The following is a 17,449-nucleotide window of genomic DNA, read 5'->3' as shown; positions in this document are numbered from 1 at the left end:
ATTTTTATTATTTTAATTGGTGATTTTACTCCTATGTATTCATTAGAAAGACCAAGTTAATTAATTAAATATGAGTTCTTGTTACTATGGCCTCACATTATCAGTAGCCAACTAACCAAAGGCAGAAAGCCTGCAGCTTCAACTCGAACTGCCCACCTTGGGGTAACTGGTGCTGGGGAAGTGGTGTGATACAGAATTTACAGTTCCCTATCATAAGCTTTCGAGTGCTTACCCGTACCCCAGGCATCGTGGTAAGCACTCCAGGTGCAATCTTTAGTCAGCCTTACAGCTACCGCTTACAGAAGGAATATTACTGCCGCTGGTCTTGGGTGAGGAAAAGGAGCTCAGTGATGTGACCAAGGAGGTGCACTAGGGAGGTAGGAGAGTAGCCCTCGGCCCCCAACGCATACTGATGGGAGTTTCACTTGCTTCTCCTCAGACTGCTTCTCTGAGGAGTGTCGCTCTGTGATCCAGGAGCAAGCCGCAGCCCTGGGCTTGGCCATGTTTTCTCTCTTGGTGAGGCGCTGCACCCACTTACTTAAGGAGTCTGCCAAAGGTAAGCAGATGGGGGGGTCCCCTGACTGGGTGGCTTTCCAGCTTCCTGGGCCCCATCCCAACAAACTCAGGATGCCACACTACTTTCTCAGTGTCTTTGCCCTCCACTCCATTCTGCTTCCCAGCATCCCTCTTCCTTTTGCCCACCTAACTGGTCCCACCCCCTTGCCCAGCCTGATTACCTTTATGGCCCTCTTTCCTCCTCGTGGAGCTGGTCCCTCCCTCTTTTCTCCTTTAGTAGTTAGGGTTTTCACTGTACCTCTGAGCTGCTGTGTGTTTCTGCTTCTTTAAAAAAACCAGACAAGTGAGTTTCCCTTTTTGTTCATAATTGATGTTTTAGTTTTCCCCTTTTATCTGTATGTCTTTGTCTGACGGGTGCTGTAACAGCTGTGGACCAGCCATCTTAGGAGACCCACTGGACCAGAGCAAGGACTATCTTGAGCCCTTGGGTTGAGCAGTGCCCTGTACCCTTTAAGGCTGCCATGAGAATTCCAGGCCTGATTGCTGAGCCCTGTAAGGCAGGGCTGAAGATGGTACCTTCCGTCCACCTCCTGGATCAGTATTTGTGACTAGTTTGGCACCTCTGTTATCCTCCCACCGCATCAGCTTTGTGAATGCGTCCAGCCCCTGAGGCTGCCTTTTTTTTTTTTTTTTTTGGGAGGGAAGGTGGGGGTAACTTTTAATTTGGAAACAATTACAAATGTATAGAAAAGTTGCAAGAATTATACAAAGAACTCCTACATATCCTTCACCCAGATTCTCCAGTTGTTAGCAATCAACCATATTGGCTGTAAGTTCTCTCTCTTCCCATACACACACACATGTAGTTATGCTTATTATTATTTTTCTTCTGAACCATTTGGTTCTAAGTTGCAGACATGGTAGCCCTTTACCCCCAAATACTTGATTGTGTACTTCCTAATAACAAGGACATTCTCTTACATGACAGTACAGTTATCAAAATCAGGAAACCAGAATTGATATAGTACTATTATTGAATCTACAGACCTTACTCAGTTTGTACCAATTGTTCTAAAAATATATGTGTGTTTTTCTGGCCTAGGATCCACTCCAGCATCACACTTCGCATTTAAATGTCATGTCTCTTTAGTCTCTTTCAACCTGGAATGGTTTCTCAATCTTTCTTTGTGCTTTATGACCTTGACATTTTAAAGTGTACAGGCCATTTATTTTGTAGAATGTCCTACAATTTGGGTTTCTCTGATATTTCTTCATGATTAAATTCAGGTTATGCAGATATGGCAGGAACTCTGGTGCCATCTCAGTGCTGTGTTGAAGGAAAGCTGAAATGGGCGCGAGAGGCCAGAGTAGCAACTTCAGCCAGGCCACAGGTGGAGCAGAAACAGCTGTCTGCAGGGGCAGACCCAGTACACTGGTTCTCTCTTTGTCCTGCTTTTCAGAATCCTCTTAGGTGCTGTCCTTCGCTTCCGGGCCCAGCTGTCCTGTGAACTTGGTCTCCCTTCCCTAAGAGCTTGCTGCCGTCCCAGCGCCCCAGGCCTCACTCGGAGGCCACAGCAGACATAGGCCCAGCTCTCACCCTTTGCCTCTGCAGCTCAGCCGTCCTCTCCTGAGGACGAGGATGACCAGGATGACATCAAGGTGTCTTCCTTCGTCCCGGACCTGAAGGAACTGCTCCCCAGTGTGAAAGTCTGGTCAGACTGGATGCTCGGCTACCCAGACACCTGGAATCCTCCGCCCACATCCCTGGATCTGCCCTCGCAGTGAGTCAGCCTGTTCGTTCCTTCAGCACTGCTGGCCTTGGCCCACCTGTGTTCCCACAGCTCCCCTCCCAGCTCTCTCCTTTGTTTCCCCCCACCCCAGCCCCTTGTTTCTCTCTTCTCTCCTCATTTGAACTTCTGTTTTTCCCTTCCTTGAATACACCTTCCTTGTCTCCTATTTTAGGTTATCTTTGCCTGTGCTCGGCCTGTTCCTCCTCTCCCAGGCTCTCTCTCGCCCCATAGCTTGCTCTGCTTTGTTCTTTTGCCTTGCTCTGCGCTCTCATTCACTTCATCTGGTTCATGCGCATTGTTTCCGCAGCTGCCTCTTGAGTGTGGGTGTGTGCGTGAGAGACTTTGCCTGTCTCTCTCTCCCTTTTAGCTTATCTGTGTGCATCTTTCAGGCTATCTCTCACTGCCTCTGTGCTGTCTTGTGCACTGTCTCCTTGCCTCCTCTCATGGCACTGCAGTGTATGGGGAAGGCGCGTGCGTGCACCTCTTTATCCCATTCGCTTCTTTCCCTGTCTCATCAGCATACCCCACCCCGCCTCTGTGACTGTGTTTCAGTGTGGTGTCTATCAGAGCATTTTTGGTGTGGGTGTGTTGATCTGGGGAGTATATATGTATGCCTGGGTGTGTGTTTGTATGACATTTTTATTTCTTTTTAAAAATTGTGGTAAAAATATATATAACACAATAAACTTTATAAAAATATACACATATAACACAATTTGCCATCTTAACCATTTTTAAGTATACAGTGGCATTTCGATGGCATTTTACATTCACATTGTTGTGCAACCACATATGGCTATTTCTTTTGTCTGTTTCTGTGTGTGCATTGTATCTCTGTGTGGGCCTGTTTGGGTGTAGTTGTCTATCCGTATTTGAGTGTGAGGGTCTGTGTGTTTCTGTCTCTTGGGATCTCTCTATCTAAGGGTCTTTCGGTGTGCCTGTCCATGTGTGTCTGTTTATGTGTCCATGTGCTGTGTTCATATCCATGTCTGTGTCTGTCTATCCTTGGGTGTGTGGGTCTGTTTGTGGAATTCATGCATCCCCAAAGATTTCAGTGTGTATCTGTGTCCATACCCATGTCCATCTGTGTGTATCTGATTCTGGGTCCGTGTCAGTCCATGTCTGCTTTGGTCTTGCCCATATCTCTGTGTGAGAGTATGTATTTGTATGCATGCCTGAATGTCTGTGTCCAAGACCGCCTGTACCATGTCTGTGTTTGTGACTGGGTCTCTGTTGGAGGGGGATTTCTGTGTATGTGGGTCTGGTGGGTCTGCCTGCGTCTACCTGCCTCTGTCTGCTTCCCCTGTGTCTCTTTGCCGGCCTCACCTACTGCCTGCTTGCCTCTGCCTCTCCCTCCTGCCTGTTTCTGTCTGTCTTGGCTTGTCCCTGCCTGCTTGCCTCTGTTTCTTTGTCTACCTCTGTCTGCCTCTGCTGTTTTTGCATGTCTGTATTAGAGGTTAGCAAACTATGTCCCATGAGCTAAAAATGGTTTACATTTTTTTCATGGTTGAAAAAAATTTTTTAAATAATATTTCATGAGTCATGAAAATGATATGAAGTCAGATTTCAATGTCCATAAAGTCATATTGGAACACAGCCATGCTTATTCATTTGCACTTTATCTATGGCTGCTTTTACACTGCACCAGTAGATTGAGTAGTAGTTGCAACGGAGACCTTATGGTCTGCAAAGCCTAAACTATTTACTATCTAGCCTGTTACAGAAAAAGTTTTCCGACTCCTGATCTATATCCATGTTTCTATGTTTCCATGTTTCTCTTTCTTATCTGTATTAGTGTCACTGTCTGTGTGTGTATTCGTGTTTGCACAATATTGTCTTAATTTATATGCGTGTAGGTGCCTATCTCTGGTCAACTATTGACTGTCCATCTCTCTTCCTCTCCCTTTGTCCTCCTCTCTCTTCCTATCATTGTCTCTCTCTCGGTTTATCTGTCTCTGTCTTTGCCTCTCTCTCTTCCTCCCTTTTCAATTCTTTGTATTGTGGCCTCTGGCAGGAGCTCCTTCTGGCTTTGCGTTGTGTGTGTATGTGTGTGTTTGGTAACAAGCATCCATACCCAGCATCTCATTGTTCTCCATTGCTCCTCTGAGCGGGAAAGTACTGGAGGATACAGTGTGGAGACCTAGGCTCCTGCAGACAGCACTTCTAGGGAGTGGGGTGCTTCTCTGGGCTGGGGGCCAGCCATGTGGGTCTCTATTTGTAGGTGACCCACAGAGGTAATGCTGCAGCAGAGATTTCTGGCCAGCAGTTATTGATCTTTCTGTGTGGACTATGTAGACTGACTCTTCACCCCCCCTTTGCTTCTTCAAATTCCTTTCTTGGTCTTCACCCCAAGACATGCCCCTGGACTGTTTGGCCCTCTTTCCTCTGTTCCCCATCTCTAACTCTGTAACTGTGTGAGTGATGCTCACAGCATCAAACAGTTCTCTGCATCCTTCCTCTAAACCCTCTTAGGTTTCCAAAAATGCACTCTAGGCTGAGGCTTCGTGAGCCAGGGTTAAGCCCTGGGCTGAGCAGCTGGGGCCACGCAAAGGAACTGACAGATCTGCTAGCTAGGGGTCAGCTGTTTCCCGGCCATGTTCCACAAAGAGTTAACATGTACAGCCTCCAACTTTTCAGGCTGTTAATCTATAATGCCGACTAGGCAATTTGCAATTTTGGGAAGAAAATGACAAAGAAAGGCTCAGTTCTCCAAGTATCTGAAGCCACTGCTTCTGAGCATGCGCAGGGTCACAGAGTGTTCCTCCCTTCCTTTTGGGGGGTGAAGGGTGGGGAGGCAGACTGTTTGTCCCTGGAGCCTGGGCTTGCCACGGGTCACCTCACCTCACAACCACAAGTCCCCTAGATACAGTCCATCCAACCCCTGTTTACCCATATCCTGGGCCATCGGGCCTGTTAACTCTCTTCTGCGGCTGTCTCCTTTTATCCCTCCTCCCTCTCGCGATCCCTTTGGCTTTTGTTTGGCTGAGGAAATGGAAAGCTCACACAGGAAGTGCTGGGCCTCATTTGCTTGAGGTGCTGAGTCTGTTTTTTCTTTGGATGCTGCAGCAAATGGCCCGTTGCCGGCTTATGTGAGCTGCTGCCCATCTTTGGGCAAGGGCTCAATCAGCAGCTAGGCACGTGGTCCCAAGCTACAGCCATCCCCAGCTGGGCTTCACCTCCTGGGCTACATACAGTGAGGCAGAGGAGGTTGGGACACTTGACAAATTTGCTTAGTCTTTTTAGACTTTTTCACAGGGGGAGCAAATCTGACCAAATATATTGAATCCGATTGCCCAGTAAACAAGTTCTTGTAGCTGTGGGCACCACTTACTCTCTGGTGAATCCAGTGTAGGCTAGAGAAGTCAGTATGGTAAAGAATAGAGTCCCCTCCTGCACTGTATCTCTCTGCAGGGTCAGCAGCTGGTTGTCTCTGGAATGTAAGTTTAAGCATGAAGGAGGGGCGTTGTCCTGGTGCCTGACCACAAGGCATGGTGATTTGAGGGCTGGTGCCAATGCTAGACAGAACAGACCTGGCCTTGCCACCACTGAGGGTAGTCCTACCTCATAGCCTTCAGATCCAAGCACTGGAAAAGTGGTATATGAATTTATCTTCTTCCTTTCCAGTTTCTCATGTGGCCACCTAACACTTACTGAGTAAACACTATGGTTGAGAGATCGACAAGATATGGTAGTTCTCTGGGTTTCAAAGTTGTGTCTTATGCCTACTGATCTTTCATTTTGTGGAGTCTTTTCTTTAATGCCATAAGGAATGACATATTCCAGATAGTTCTGTAGATGTCAGAATAGTAATTCCTCTAACACTCTTAAGGTCCTTGTGTGATCTTCATTTGGAGGGTTTAGGAATGCTCTCAAGAAATTAGGAAGGAAAGGGTTTCTACTTAACATCTCTGCTTTACATGATTTTATTGGACTTTGCCTGAATCTGTTCTCTGCAAAGACAAATTCCTCATTGATTAGGTGACCAGATAGCCTACATTTTAATTTGCTTCTCCTCCAGAAACCCCCGCCTCCAAATTGTTTCTCTAACACACTTGGATCCTTATTTAATCTTGCTCCCTGTCTCTATTTTGTTACTCTTTTTTCTTGTACAATTAGCAAATTATTTTGAAGCATCCTCCACTTTCTTAGGGGTATTCCAAAGCTCATCATGCATCTCCTTGGCTCTCTCCTCTTGCTCATATTCCTCTTCTTTCTGGTCAAATCTGCTTTTCCTAGGCAATAGCCACTTAAGCACATGTGGAACACTTAGGGTGATAAGGACAGGATTTCAGGGTCATTTGTGCCTTCCCCCACAGAGGCGCTTAAATATGTGTGTTGGGTCAGCAGGTAAGCAGGTTGACTTCCCATTTGTACCTGTTGTAATAAGATGGCTTATCATCCCAGGAGATTTTGGTACAGAGGGTTATAGCCTTGGGTGTGGAAAGTTGCCTTGGGCCACTGTAAGAGACAGTGTCGAGTGCTTTGGTCTATTCAGAACAGACCACAGTGTTTGGAGAGGCCATCTACTTATGGGAGGGGGTGAGAGGAGCAGGGAGCACATTTCTGTGCCAGCCCTCTTATTAGAAGGGAAAGGCAGCTACTCCCCACTTGAACAAGTGAGCATGAGTAAAGTTGTGAATGTCAGGTGATAGAGAGGAGCAGAGAGCAACAGGCTTCCACAAACCTAAACACAGTGACCTCTTGCATCCCAGGACCTTTGGCAAGGCTAGGGCAGTAGGACAGCCTACCTCATTTCAGAGTCTCTGCTGAAGCCAAATCTTCCCTCATCTTGATCTCTAGTTCTCAGTAAGTGAAAGAGTCAGGGGACTTTGAGAACATCCAAACCTAGCCCAGCTGTGGCAGTTGGTTTATTGCTTTCAGCTGGTACTTGAACCCAGGTCCTGGTCTTGGAGGCTTTCCCAGGTTTAATCCCCAGAGCTTTCTCTGCAGCTGTATGACACTGCGCTGACCCCGAATGAGGATAGGAAAATAGAACCAGTGCCAAGCCAGAGTCTCTTTTTCATTTGGAGTCTGGCTGTCTGCCCATGACCAGGGTTACATAATGGGAAACATAGCTGGGGCTCTGGAGAGCCCGCGTTTCACCAGGCTGCCCAGACCTTCGCATTCTGATGCTATATATCTTCCTAATTGTAGCTCGGATGCATTTATCACACTGTTGGATTGGAGTACTGTTAAAAAAAAAAAAAAACTCCAGAAATTCCTGGACTTGCTGCTTTTCCGTGGCTTGTCTTGTATAGTCTACAGAGCATGCTGGAAACGGCTTATAGGAAGCCCTCTGAGGTGCTGTCACATAGGGAGATGTAGGGAGTATGCAGTAAGCTCATTTCCTCAGGGAGCCTACATGTGTTGACCCTGTAGGATGAGATAGAAATTCTTGAGTTAAAAAACAGCTAGTTCACTCACCCTCATAGGACAGCTCTGAAATAAGAACTAATCCCAAGTCTAATCTGCACCCCTTCAAGGACGCTTAATACATCTTCCCAAAAGGGCATTTTAGGAGGTCACTAAGTAATAGTCCATCAGCACTTCCCTGAAGGAAGTGGTGGTGACTGTGGGAAGCCCCTTTGCTACCCTGGCTCCCCACCCAGTCTCCCTGGCTCCGGGTTAGGGCGTCAGCACTACAGCCTGGCACCAGGGGGTTCCTCTTCCTCCAAGTGCTGAGTGTGGGGCACACGTGATGTCTCCCACGGCAGGATACTCTGTCCCCTCCCCACTCCTCCCACAGGACTCCTTGTGAGAGGAAGGGGTGTTGGCCTAAGGCTCCAGTCTGACCCCAGCAGGGTACAGCAGCTGACCCCAGGGAGAGTACTTTCCAGCTCTGGGCAGAGGTTATTTGGGTCCAGTGTGTGCTAAACTAAGAAGATGTGTTGGAGTGGTTACAGCTAAAATTTAGAGAGGCAGGAACCGTGAGAATCCGCACCAGGGAGGCCACCGAGGGCTCCACTCATGCAGTGGAGATGTCAAGGTCCCCTGGGGGCTGATCTTTCCCAAACACACAGTGCTGATGGGTTTAGCACACCATAGTGATGTGACAGAGGCTATACATATGAATGTAGCTTGGGAGGACTGAAATTAAATAAGGCACTAACCTAGATAGAGGCTGAAGGAGGCATAGTAAAGGTACTTGAGAAATCCTGCAATGAGGTTACTGTGACCTGTTGTTGGCCATAGGACTCTAGCTGCACTTTTTAGAACATGGAGTTTATGTTCTTGGAGGAGTGTAGGGTGTCTGAGCTTCAGAATTTGAATTGCAGTATTGGGCAAAATTAATTTAAGTTGGGCACTCTCCCAAGGGCCCAAGTTGACTTACTGGATTCAGGTCCATTTCTGCTATTAGCTGCTCACCTCCTGCAGTTTTCTCCATTTGGGCCAAAAGTCCTCCAGGGCTACAGTGGTCTTATGTTGGCCAATTGAACCTTGTATGGAGAGTTGTAGGCTAGAGTATAATGGTCCATAGGCAAACAGATTTTGAAAAGAGCATATTACATATCTTAAGAGCATTTCTATTGTTATGGCCTTTTGTCTTTACCCTTTGTGCCTATTAGTCCATGGGCTTTCTCTTTTTCAGCTTCCTCGTGCCTAGTTTCCATGCCATCTTGGCTATATTTCCAGAGCTCCTCACCGCAGGAACCAAAAGACCCAACTCGTTTCCCATCTGTACTACTTCTCTGATCTTCCATAGCTCTGAAACACAATGCAGGGCTTCTTCTCACTCAACTCTTTCCGGGTTTGTTCTGCAGCTGTGGAGTTTGAATGTTAGTGTTTAAACAAGCTGGTATTACACAGGAAATGGCCACCTCCACAGGCCCCTGCAGGCTTGTAACATGGGGTCATTGTACTTGATATTAATCACCAGTCAGCCTGTTCCCCCAGTAAAAATATGAAGGGGTGTGTGAGGGCTCAGTCTTCCTTAGACTTGCCAGAAGGATGGCCTGAGACTTGGTCAGGCCTTAGTACTCCACTCTCCAAACTGTCTCCCTCCCTCAGTCCCACCCTGGATGGAGCCTGCAGAAAAGTTCCTACTCAACCTCTTCCCTATTAAAGCTGGCAGACCTGCCTTTTGTTCCGAGTTCTAGGAAGGAGATCAATTGTTGTGATATAACTTGCCTCACATATCTCATACCTTTATCTTTCAGAGCATGCTGTAGTTGAATAACATCTTACATGAGAAAACTCCAAAATTGTCAAAACACAGAAATCCCCTGGTCCACCTGAGACCAGGGCTTCTCAGTTCCTTGGACTGAAGCTACTTTTCTAGTGTTGTTTGCAGAACGAACTCCAGTCTGAAGGGTTAATCTGATTCCCCAAGTCAATATCCCCCTAAACAACCAGCCAAGAGTGTGTGTTGGTTCATTTCTGTGAAATGTGTTTCCCCAGTCACCTGGGCTGGCCTGGGCTGCATTGTATCGGCCAGCAGCTGCACTGCACTCAAACTGACAGCTACATTAAACCTTGGAATTCTGAGGCAATAAAAAGTAAATTAACTTATTTTTTTCCTTTCCTGGTGGACTAAGTGAATGCATGTCTGTGGAGAAGTGAGTGAGCCTTGGTCCTGAGTGCATACCTCTAACTAGCCACTGCTGGTCTGTCCCAAGCTAGGATCTGGTGTCCAGCCAGGGGTCTGCTTTCCTGGTGTGTGGTGTGTTCTGTGGGGTTGGGCCACTGGGTCACCCTACAATTGCTGATCCTGCTCACTAATCACATCACAGCTGCTGAGAGGCTCCCTTGCCACCATTCTGAGAGCCATAAATGGACTCATTGGATGCAGTTTCATACTCTCTAGCTGCCTTGTGTCTGCTAGGTGAAGAATGCACCCTAACTTTAGCAGGATTTTGTGGGCTCTGGGAGCTTCCCCAAAATATGAGTTGGGACCAGAACAAGTCAGAGGGACTTGCCTAAGCCCATAGCACTCTAGAGGGGGCATTTAGAACTAAAGGTGGTTTGCGATCATCTGAGAAACCTTTTGGGGAGTCATTTCCAAAGCATTTCTAAAAGGTTGGGAGCTGTTTAAAGCTCCTCATAGGCACCAGAATTTGACTTTGGGCTACTCAGCCCAGGCCAACCTTGAATCCTTAAACTCCAAGGGCTGCTGTGGGGTGAAGGTTGGAAGGCAGTCCTAACTGGCATAAGGAACTAGAGCAGGAAAAACCTGAGCTTTTCCCCTTGTAGTGAGGAAACCCTGTGTTCACCCACAGAACTGACTTCTCAGCCCAAAGGCCTAATTGGGGTAAGCTGAGGTGATACTCCCCAGGTTCCAGGAATTACCTCATCCTTTTGCAAATACCTTAACTTTTGAGTTTAGGCATCTCACCCCTTCCTTTTAGTATTAGTTTCCTAACACTCTCCTCTTCCCCACCCTCTGTGGAGCATCACCATATGGCCCATGGGTGCCTAGTTAGTTGTATTCTTGCCTGTGGTGCAACTTTATATTTCTGAGTTGGGAACTCAAGACACATCCTATGTCCTCTGTCACCAGCTGCTGTCTTACACATCACCCCTGGGGTAGGAACTCTTATCCACTTCATTTTTGCACTGAGTCTTAAGGTTTTGGCACAAGGTGGGTGGGTGGTAATGGGCAAAGGCAGATGTAGGCTGGGGTCCCTAGTGGTGGCCAGCAATTTCTGGGAGGAGTCAGTTTTGGTTTATCTGATCCTTAAGGGACAGGGGAGCACGGTAATGAGAACCACATGGTACCACATATTTCTTCATCTTGGATCCAAGATGGTAGGGGTAGGAGGATAAGAGAGGGATGTGGGGCCCCCCCACTGTGGCAGCCGTAGGTAATTTTCTGCTGCCTCTCCCTGGCTGGGGCTGCTGCTGCCCACACCTCCCACCCCCAACTACATCCTGAAGCAGCCTTGACCTGCACAGCACCAACCAAGGTCCCCAAGCCAAGAATTCAGCTGGGAGACTTTTCACCTTCTTCCTTCTCACTGTCGTCTTTCCTGTTTATTTTCCAAATTGCTGCTCTGCAGCCGAGCAATGCCTGTTGGCCAGAGCTCACCAGCGCTGTGGGATCAGACTCAGGCAGTGGGCTCAAGTGGCCAGCAGGGCACTGGGGGAGGAAGTGGGGAGCTGGAAGAGCCTCCCTGTGCGTCTCCCATGGGCAGCGCTAACCTCGGAGGCGGCCCTGAGCAGCCCTATCACATCCGGTGCTTGTCTCTGCAGCCGGGACTGGAGGATAAACTATCGGAGCTGTGGGGCAGTGCATCATTCCTCTTATTATTTTCTTCTCTGCAGATGGGGTCGTGGAAAGTTCAGTTCCTTTTAACCCTCAAAGCTCTGTTTATTCTACAGCTGGTAGCCTCAATGCCGCGTTTCCCATTACATCACAAAGGGGCTCAGGCAGATCTCTGCACAGAAACGTGTTGCAACTGTTTATTTTTTTCCATATTTAAACATTTCTGACAGCCAAACCCAGCTGAGCCAAAAGATGGAGCTTTGTGAATGAGTCTGGTTGTTGGTGTCTGTGCAGAGAGAGGCTTTAAAAAACCCTTGTCCCTCCGGTGATTCTTCCCAAACATGTTCTTTTTCCTGGGCAAAGCCTGTGAAGTGAGTTACTTCTGCTGTACACGTGTGTTGATTATGTGCCGTTGTGTGATTAATGGGGCTGTGTTCCGCCTGGTTCCCAGGACACTCTTGAAAACAAGATGTTTCATTTCATTGCCTTTTCCTAGTGCAGTGATTACAGTAAATAAACCAGTGCAGGCTCCTTCCACCTGGAGCCAGTCAGGGAGTCCCCACACCTCTACTCTACTTTCTCTTCTAGCATCACCTTCAATGGCATGTCCCTTGAATGCCCTCCTTTCTGCCATCCCCCCAAGGTTCCTAGTCTCCAGGAGCAACATATTGCTTAGGTCGGAGGCCCCTCCCTAGCAGATTTGGCTCATGCGCAGCAACTCTTCTGGGAAGATTCCAGGATGTAGCTCATTCATATACCTCTTTTTGCGTCTTGCCTCTTGCCACGCCACCTCTTGGACCTAACTGTAAAGCTTTCTTTGTAATTATTTTATGGGTCTCACTCCTTTTGGAGTACAACTTAGCCTAGAGGGCACTTGCCTTTCCCATACTCCCTGGGTAGGTGGTCCTCTGGGGAAGAAACCTAAGTCTGTAGACTTGGCAGCCCTGGATCTGACCACAGTTTGGCTATTTGAGCTTGTCTTGGGCTTGTCAAAAGAAAGTTGTAAGGATCCTTAGCTCCCACCAGAAGAGGGATCTGAACCACAGTAGATTTTTGGCAAATGATGGTGACAGAGAAATGAACCTTTTTATAATTCTGCCTTGGAGTTTGAACTGGGGAGAACCAGATTTTGCATTTTCAAGGATCCTTCTCAGGTTCAACCAGGACCTGGTGATATGCAATTAGGATGACCATCCATTCCAGTTTGCCCAGGACTGATGTGTTTCTGGGAACACGGGGCTTTAAATGCTAATGCTGGGACAATCCCAGGTAAACCATAATGGTTAGTTACCCTGTGTCTAACCTTCTACAGCTGAGGGAAAGGAAAGGCAATAGGATGGCCACGATAGCTCTGATTCTGGTTCATCTGCTGAAATGCATGGGAAGCGTCACACGCCAGGAGTGAGGTTTGTGTTGGATGTGTGTTTAATTGTTTTTCTGCTTATATATAGGAAGAGATTTCTAAAGCATTATAGGAGGGGAAAACCAAAACAAACCACATGACTCTTTCCGTGGTGTGACTAGCCCCTCTGGCTGTGCAAGAGGAGGGAAGATTGGCACTCTGTTGCTGTCTGTGTGGCATATACTTGGCTGGACAGGAGTGGGGGAATTCTGGGAGCTGCCTCAGGCACTGGGTGTCTAGAGTATTTGAGTAAGTGTCTTAGGCACACTGTCTGGAAAGGTGACAGGACCTGCATTAGGCAACTGATTCTCTAAATTCTTTTCCCTCTCTGGTTAGGATTAAAAACTCCCCCTAATCAATTTTAACTTTGCATGGATGGACATACTTTCACCAGATTGCTGCCAAGGGTGCAGTTCAGTTATCCTAGCTTTTTGGGTAAGATTTCCTGGCACATGCCAGCCATAGACATCATTTGCCACAAGTACCTCTCTGTTCACAAGTGCTTAGAATACTTTAACTGGTCCCTCTTTAGAGCTGTTCTTCTTTTCTTACCTTATTTCTCACAGGGTTGCTGTGGATGTGTGGTCGATGTTGGCTGATTTCTGTAACATATTGACTGCGGTGAATCAGTCTGAGGTGCCACTGTACAAGGACCCGGACGATGACCTCACCCTTCTTATTCTGGAAGAGGATCGGCTTCTCTCGGGCTTTGTCCCCTTGCTGGCTGCCCCTCAGGATCCCTGCTACGTGGAGAAAACCTCGGATAAGGTCAGCCCCAGGCCAAACATCACTCCCCATTCACCCTTCCTCTTAATTCTCCAGACTTTTTTATTCTTGGGAAGTTTTCTGTGCAAACGGAACATGATTAAGTCATTGAGAAGGGTGTTAAGGGAAAATATCGACCTTTTAGCCGCTGACATCCAGCTCTGTGTCCTAAAAAAAAGCCCTCTCGACTTCCTTTGGTGTGTGTGTGTGCTTGCTGGCATGTTGTATATACGATCATTTCCTCACTTGTTTAAATAGTCCAGCTTGTGTTGGCAGTGCTCTCACTCAACTCCAAATGGTTTGCATCATGCTTAAAGCACCCTCCTTCCTCCCCCTTTCCTCCTTCCCCCCAGCCACAAAACTCTGCACTAGGAAAACAGCCAGGGCTTTTTCCCTTTTCTAAGGAGGAGAGTGATAAATAGGTGACTAGAGAGAAGCAGACACCATGTGTTAACTTACAAAAAAAACTTTTAGGAATATGAAGCATTCCCCGTTGCCTGGTTTCTATTTTTCTTCCTTTGAGGACTATGTTTTAACCTGAACTTTTTTCTTGTCTGTCTGTTTATAGAAAACAAAGCCCATTGCCTGTTGCCCTGGTGGGGACTGTGGAACTTAGTGTCTGCTTAACAGTTGTGTCTTTGGCCAGGTGCAGAGAGTAAGGCAGTTCATTCTGTCTCACATTCCCATGTAACAGTTGCTAGACTAGGGAAGCAGCACCCACAGACTCTGCGAGCAGTCTCCTGTGCTGTGCAGAGGAAGCCTATGACTGAGCTGTCTGTGGAGTTGTTAGCATCGTGTTTCCTGGGATAGAGGCCTTTGGGGAAGAGTCCACTTCTCAGAAAGAAGTCTTTTGACTTAGATGAAGTATGTATAGAGATGTAGGTAGATTATTTTTTAAGTCATATAGGAAAAACTAAATTCCAAACATAAATTGCAAATATAAGATAATTTTATATTGAATATAAAAATGTTTAAACTTGTTCTTAGTAGAAAAGAGTATAAGTTCCTATAGACAAGTAAAAGGAATAACATTTATCTGCAACCCCTCCACCCAGAGGTAACATCACTGTTATTTTTGCTGACCATACATAATCATATTTAACTTCTAGTACACATACACTTTTTTTTCTGTTAATTCTCATTGGAGGATATTTTTTCCGTTGATTTTTAGAGAGAGTAGAAGGGAAGAGGTGGAGGGAGGGAGGGAGGGAAAGATGGGGGGAGAGAGAGAGAGAGAGAGAGAGAGAGAGACATTGATGTGAGAGAGAGACATTGATGTGAGAGAGAATCAATCCATTGCCTCCCACACGCACCCCGACTAGGGGCTGGGGATTGAACCTGCAACCCAGGTACTTGTCCTTGACCAGGAATCGAACCCAAGACCCTCTGGCATCAGCACAGGCTGATGCTCTAACCACTGAGAACACTGGCCAGGTCTACATATACTTTTTTTTGAAACAACTTGGGGTCATATTACATATACTATTTGTAGTTTGCTTTTTTTACTTAATATTTTTAATGTATTTTTATATGGAATCATTTTTATGATCACTTAATATTCTTTTATATGCCAGTATTAATCTTTGCTTTATTGAACCAAAGGATTGTTCCAAATTTTGCACTATCAATACCGAAGTGATTTCTTATAGCAGATTTTTTGTATATATTCCCTTTGGTTAAATTTCTGTAAGTAGATAAAGGTTCTAGACATTGACATACCAGAAATCTGTATTCTTTGGGTACATTTAATGGCTAATAGATTTTGGGAATGTGAGAGCAAGAGAAATATTCATTTTATGCTTTTTCCAATGAAAAGTTGGAATGTAGTCTTGCTCTTCTAGTTTCATAGGGGAATAAGAATGGGGAGTTGTAGTATGTGAGGCTGAGGACAGCTAGCACAACGTTTACACTTCGTAGAAGGTGTTCAGTTAGAAGAGAAACTAGCCATGGCTTGAGTCAGGGGAGCCTGGTATTGTTCTTGTGTGATCACAAGGTGGTCTTGACTCCAGAGGGCGCTTTTGAGAGTTGGTCTTGGGTTAGCTATCTTTTAGTGCAGAACAGGGAAGGAGTCCTAACCAGCTTCAGACTTCGTAAGTCCTATGTTCTCATCAGCTCTCCCAGTGTTAGTGTTGATATATGATGCATGCATATATGATACATATATCTGATAGAATACAGTATATGAGAAGTGTATGATCTGGCCCGAGAAGAACACAGAGCCAGCAGTTCATATCCTCAGCCTGTTGTAATGATTCACAGGCTACCTGGCAGTTGTAGCTCATTGAGACTAAGATAGATCTCTGCTACAAGGACTATAAAATAGGTGTGTCAAACATAACATCACCAAATCCAGACTCCTGTATTTTTCTCTCCCAAACCTGGTCTTTCTTTAGTTTTCCCATCTTGGTAAATGGCAACTTTGACTTTTGGGTTGCTCATGTGAAAATTCTTGGGGTTATTCTTGGTTCCTCTATTTTTCTCACATCTCCATAACTAATTCATTAGCAATTCATGTTTTCTTTATTTTCAAAATACATGTAGATACAACTCTTTCTTACCACTACACTCTAGTACAATTCATCAAAATGCCTTCTAACTGGTTTCTCTAGTTCATCCCTCTTACTCCCCAGTCTATTTTCAGCACAGCACTGGAATGATCTTTTTAAAACATCAGTAAGATCATGTCACGTCTCTGTTTAAAACCTTCTGATGGCTGTTCCTCTCACTTAGAGTAAAAGCCAAAGTTTTAACAAGAGCCTACAATGTCGTCAATGATTTGACGCCACCTACACCCTTTTAACTCTCTGACCTCAGCTCCTACTGCTCCTCATAGCCAACATACTCTAGTCACATTGTCATCCTTGCTGTTCCTCAAACAAGGCAAGCACTCATCTTAACCTAGAACAAACACTCTGCCCCCAGATAGCTGCGTGGCTCTGTTTCCCTTCTAAATGTGACCTCATTAGAGAGGTCTTCCCTAGTTATTCAATATAGGACATTAACCACCTTTCTTTTTCCTTTATTCTGCTTCATGGCAGCGAAAAATAACATCTCTTGAATATTTAGTGTATATCAGCCCCTGGCCTAGGTATTTCATTAAGTCCTCACAGTAAGTCTACTAAGTAGGTATTAGTACCTTCATTTTTTAAAAAAGAGGTGACCGAAGCTCAAGAGGAACATGAAGAATGATGATAAAACTCATGGATTATCTCCACTGCCAACCTAGAAGATTAGTATAGATGTGTCAGAGGGAATCTTTAGCAACTCTTGACCTTTTGGAAATCTGAAAATGGTAGACATTTTCTTCAGCTTCTACTGTTCACTCCCAAGAAATGTAAAATATCTCAAGGACTCATCAGTAGCAGCAACGTGAACAGTGCATTGCTGGTCAAGATTAACCACGTTTGGTCCAGCCTTCATGCTCATTCAACAGATAATTACTGAGCATGTCTACATCACACTGTCTTACACACACAACATGGAAGATCCAAATGTATAAGGCGAAGTTCCTCCTGGCTTGGAAAGCACTTTGTGGCATATACAAACGTGAGAAGCAACATAAGTTAATTTGAACCTATAATTAAGGATGCACTCCTGAAATTTTGTTGAGCTTATAGTAGTATCTCAATGGAGGCATGGCTTAAGGAGTACTGATTTGGCCTTAACATCATAGTATTTCCCAACCAGGTTCTTTGGAACTCTAGTTTTGTAAGATCTTAATTGTTGGGTGAAAGAGTTTCATGATCGTGTAAGTTAGGATAAAGCAGTGTTAAA

The 17,449-nt window shown here is 45.9% G+C and overlaps 1 protein-coding gene across 3 annotated transcripts in view; it reads left to right on the top strand.

Annotated features, from left to right (window-relative positions):
• The window catches only part of SMG6 (SMG6 nonsense mediated mRNA decay factor), a gene marked incomplete at its 5' end in the record, with an annotated part of 207,239 nt that overhangs the window by 90,340 nt on the left and 99,450 nt on the right, over nucleotides 1–17,449 (top strand). For all 3 annotated transcript variants that reach the window (XM_081115789.1, XM_081115790.1, XM_081115791.1), the window contains 3 exons: nucleotides 440–556; nucleotides 2,129–2,297; nucleotides 13,477–13,678. In XM_081115789.1, the coding sequence (XP_080971915.1) occupies nucleotides 440–556; nucleotides 2,129–2,297; nucleotides 13,477–13,678 (488 nt within the window). The remainder of the gene's footprint in view (nucleotides 1–439; nucleotides 557–2,128; nucleotides 2,298–13,476; nucleotides 13,679–17,449) is intronic.

The sequence above is a fragment of the Miniopterus schreibersii genome (genome assembly GCF_964146895.1).
Source record: "Miniopterus schreibersii genome assembly, chromosome: 16".
In the NCBI taxonomy this organism is placed as follows: Eukaryota; Metazoa; Chordata; class Mammalia; order Chiroptera; family Miniopteridae; genus Miniopterus; species Miniopterus schreibersii.
The sequence above is the reverse complement of the archived record's forward strand: the minus strand, read 5'-3'. Positions and strand labels throughout refer to the sequence as shown.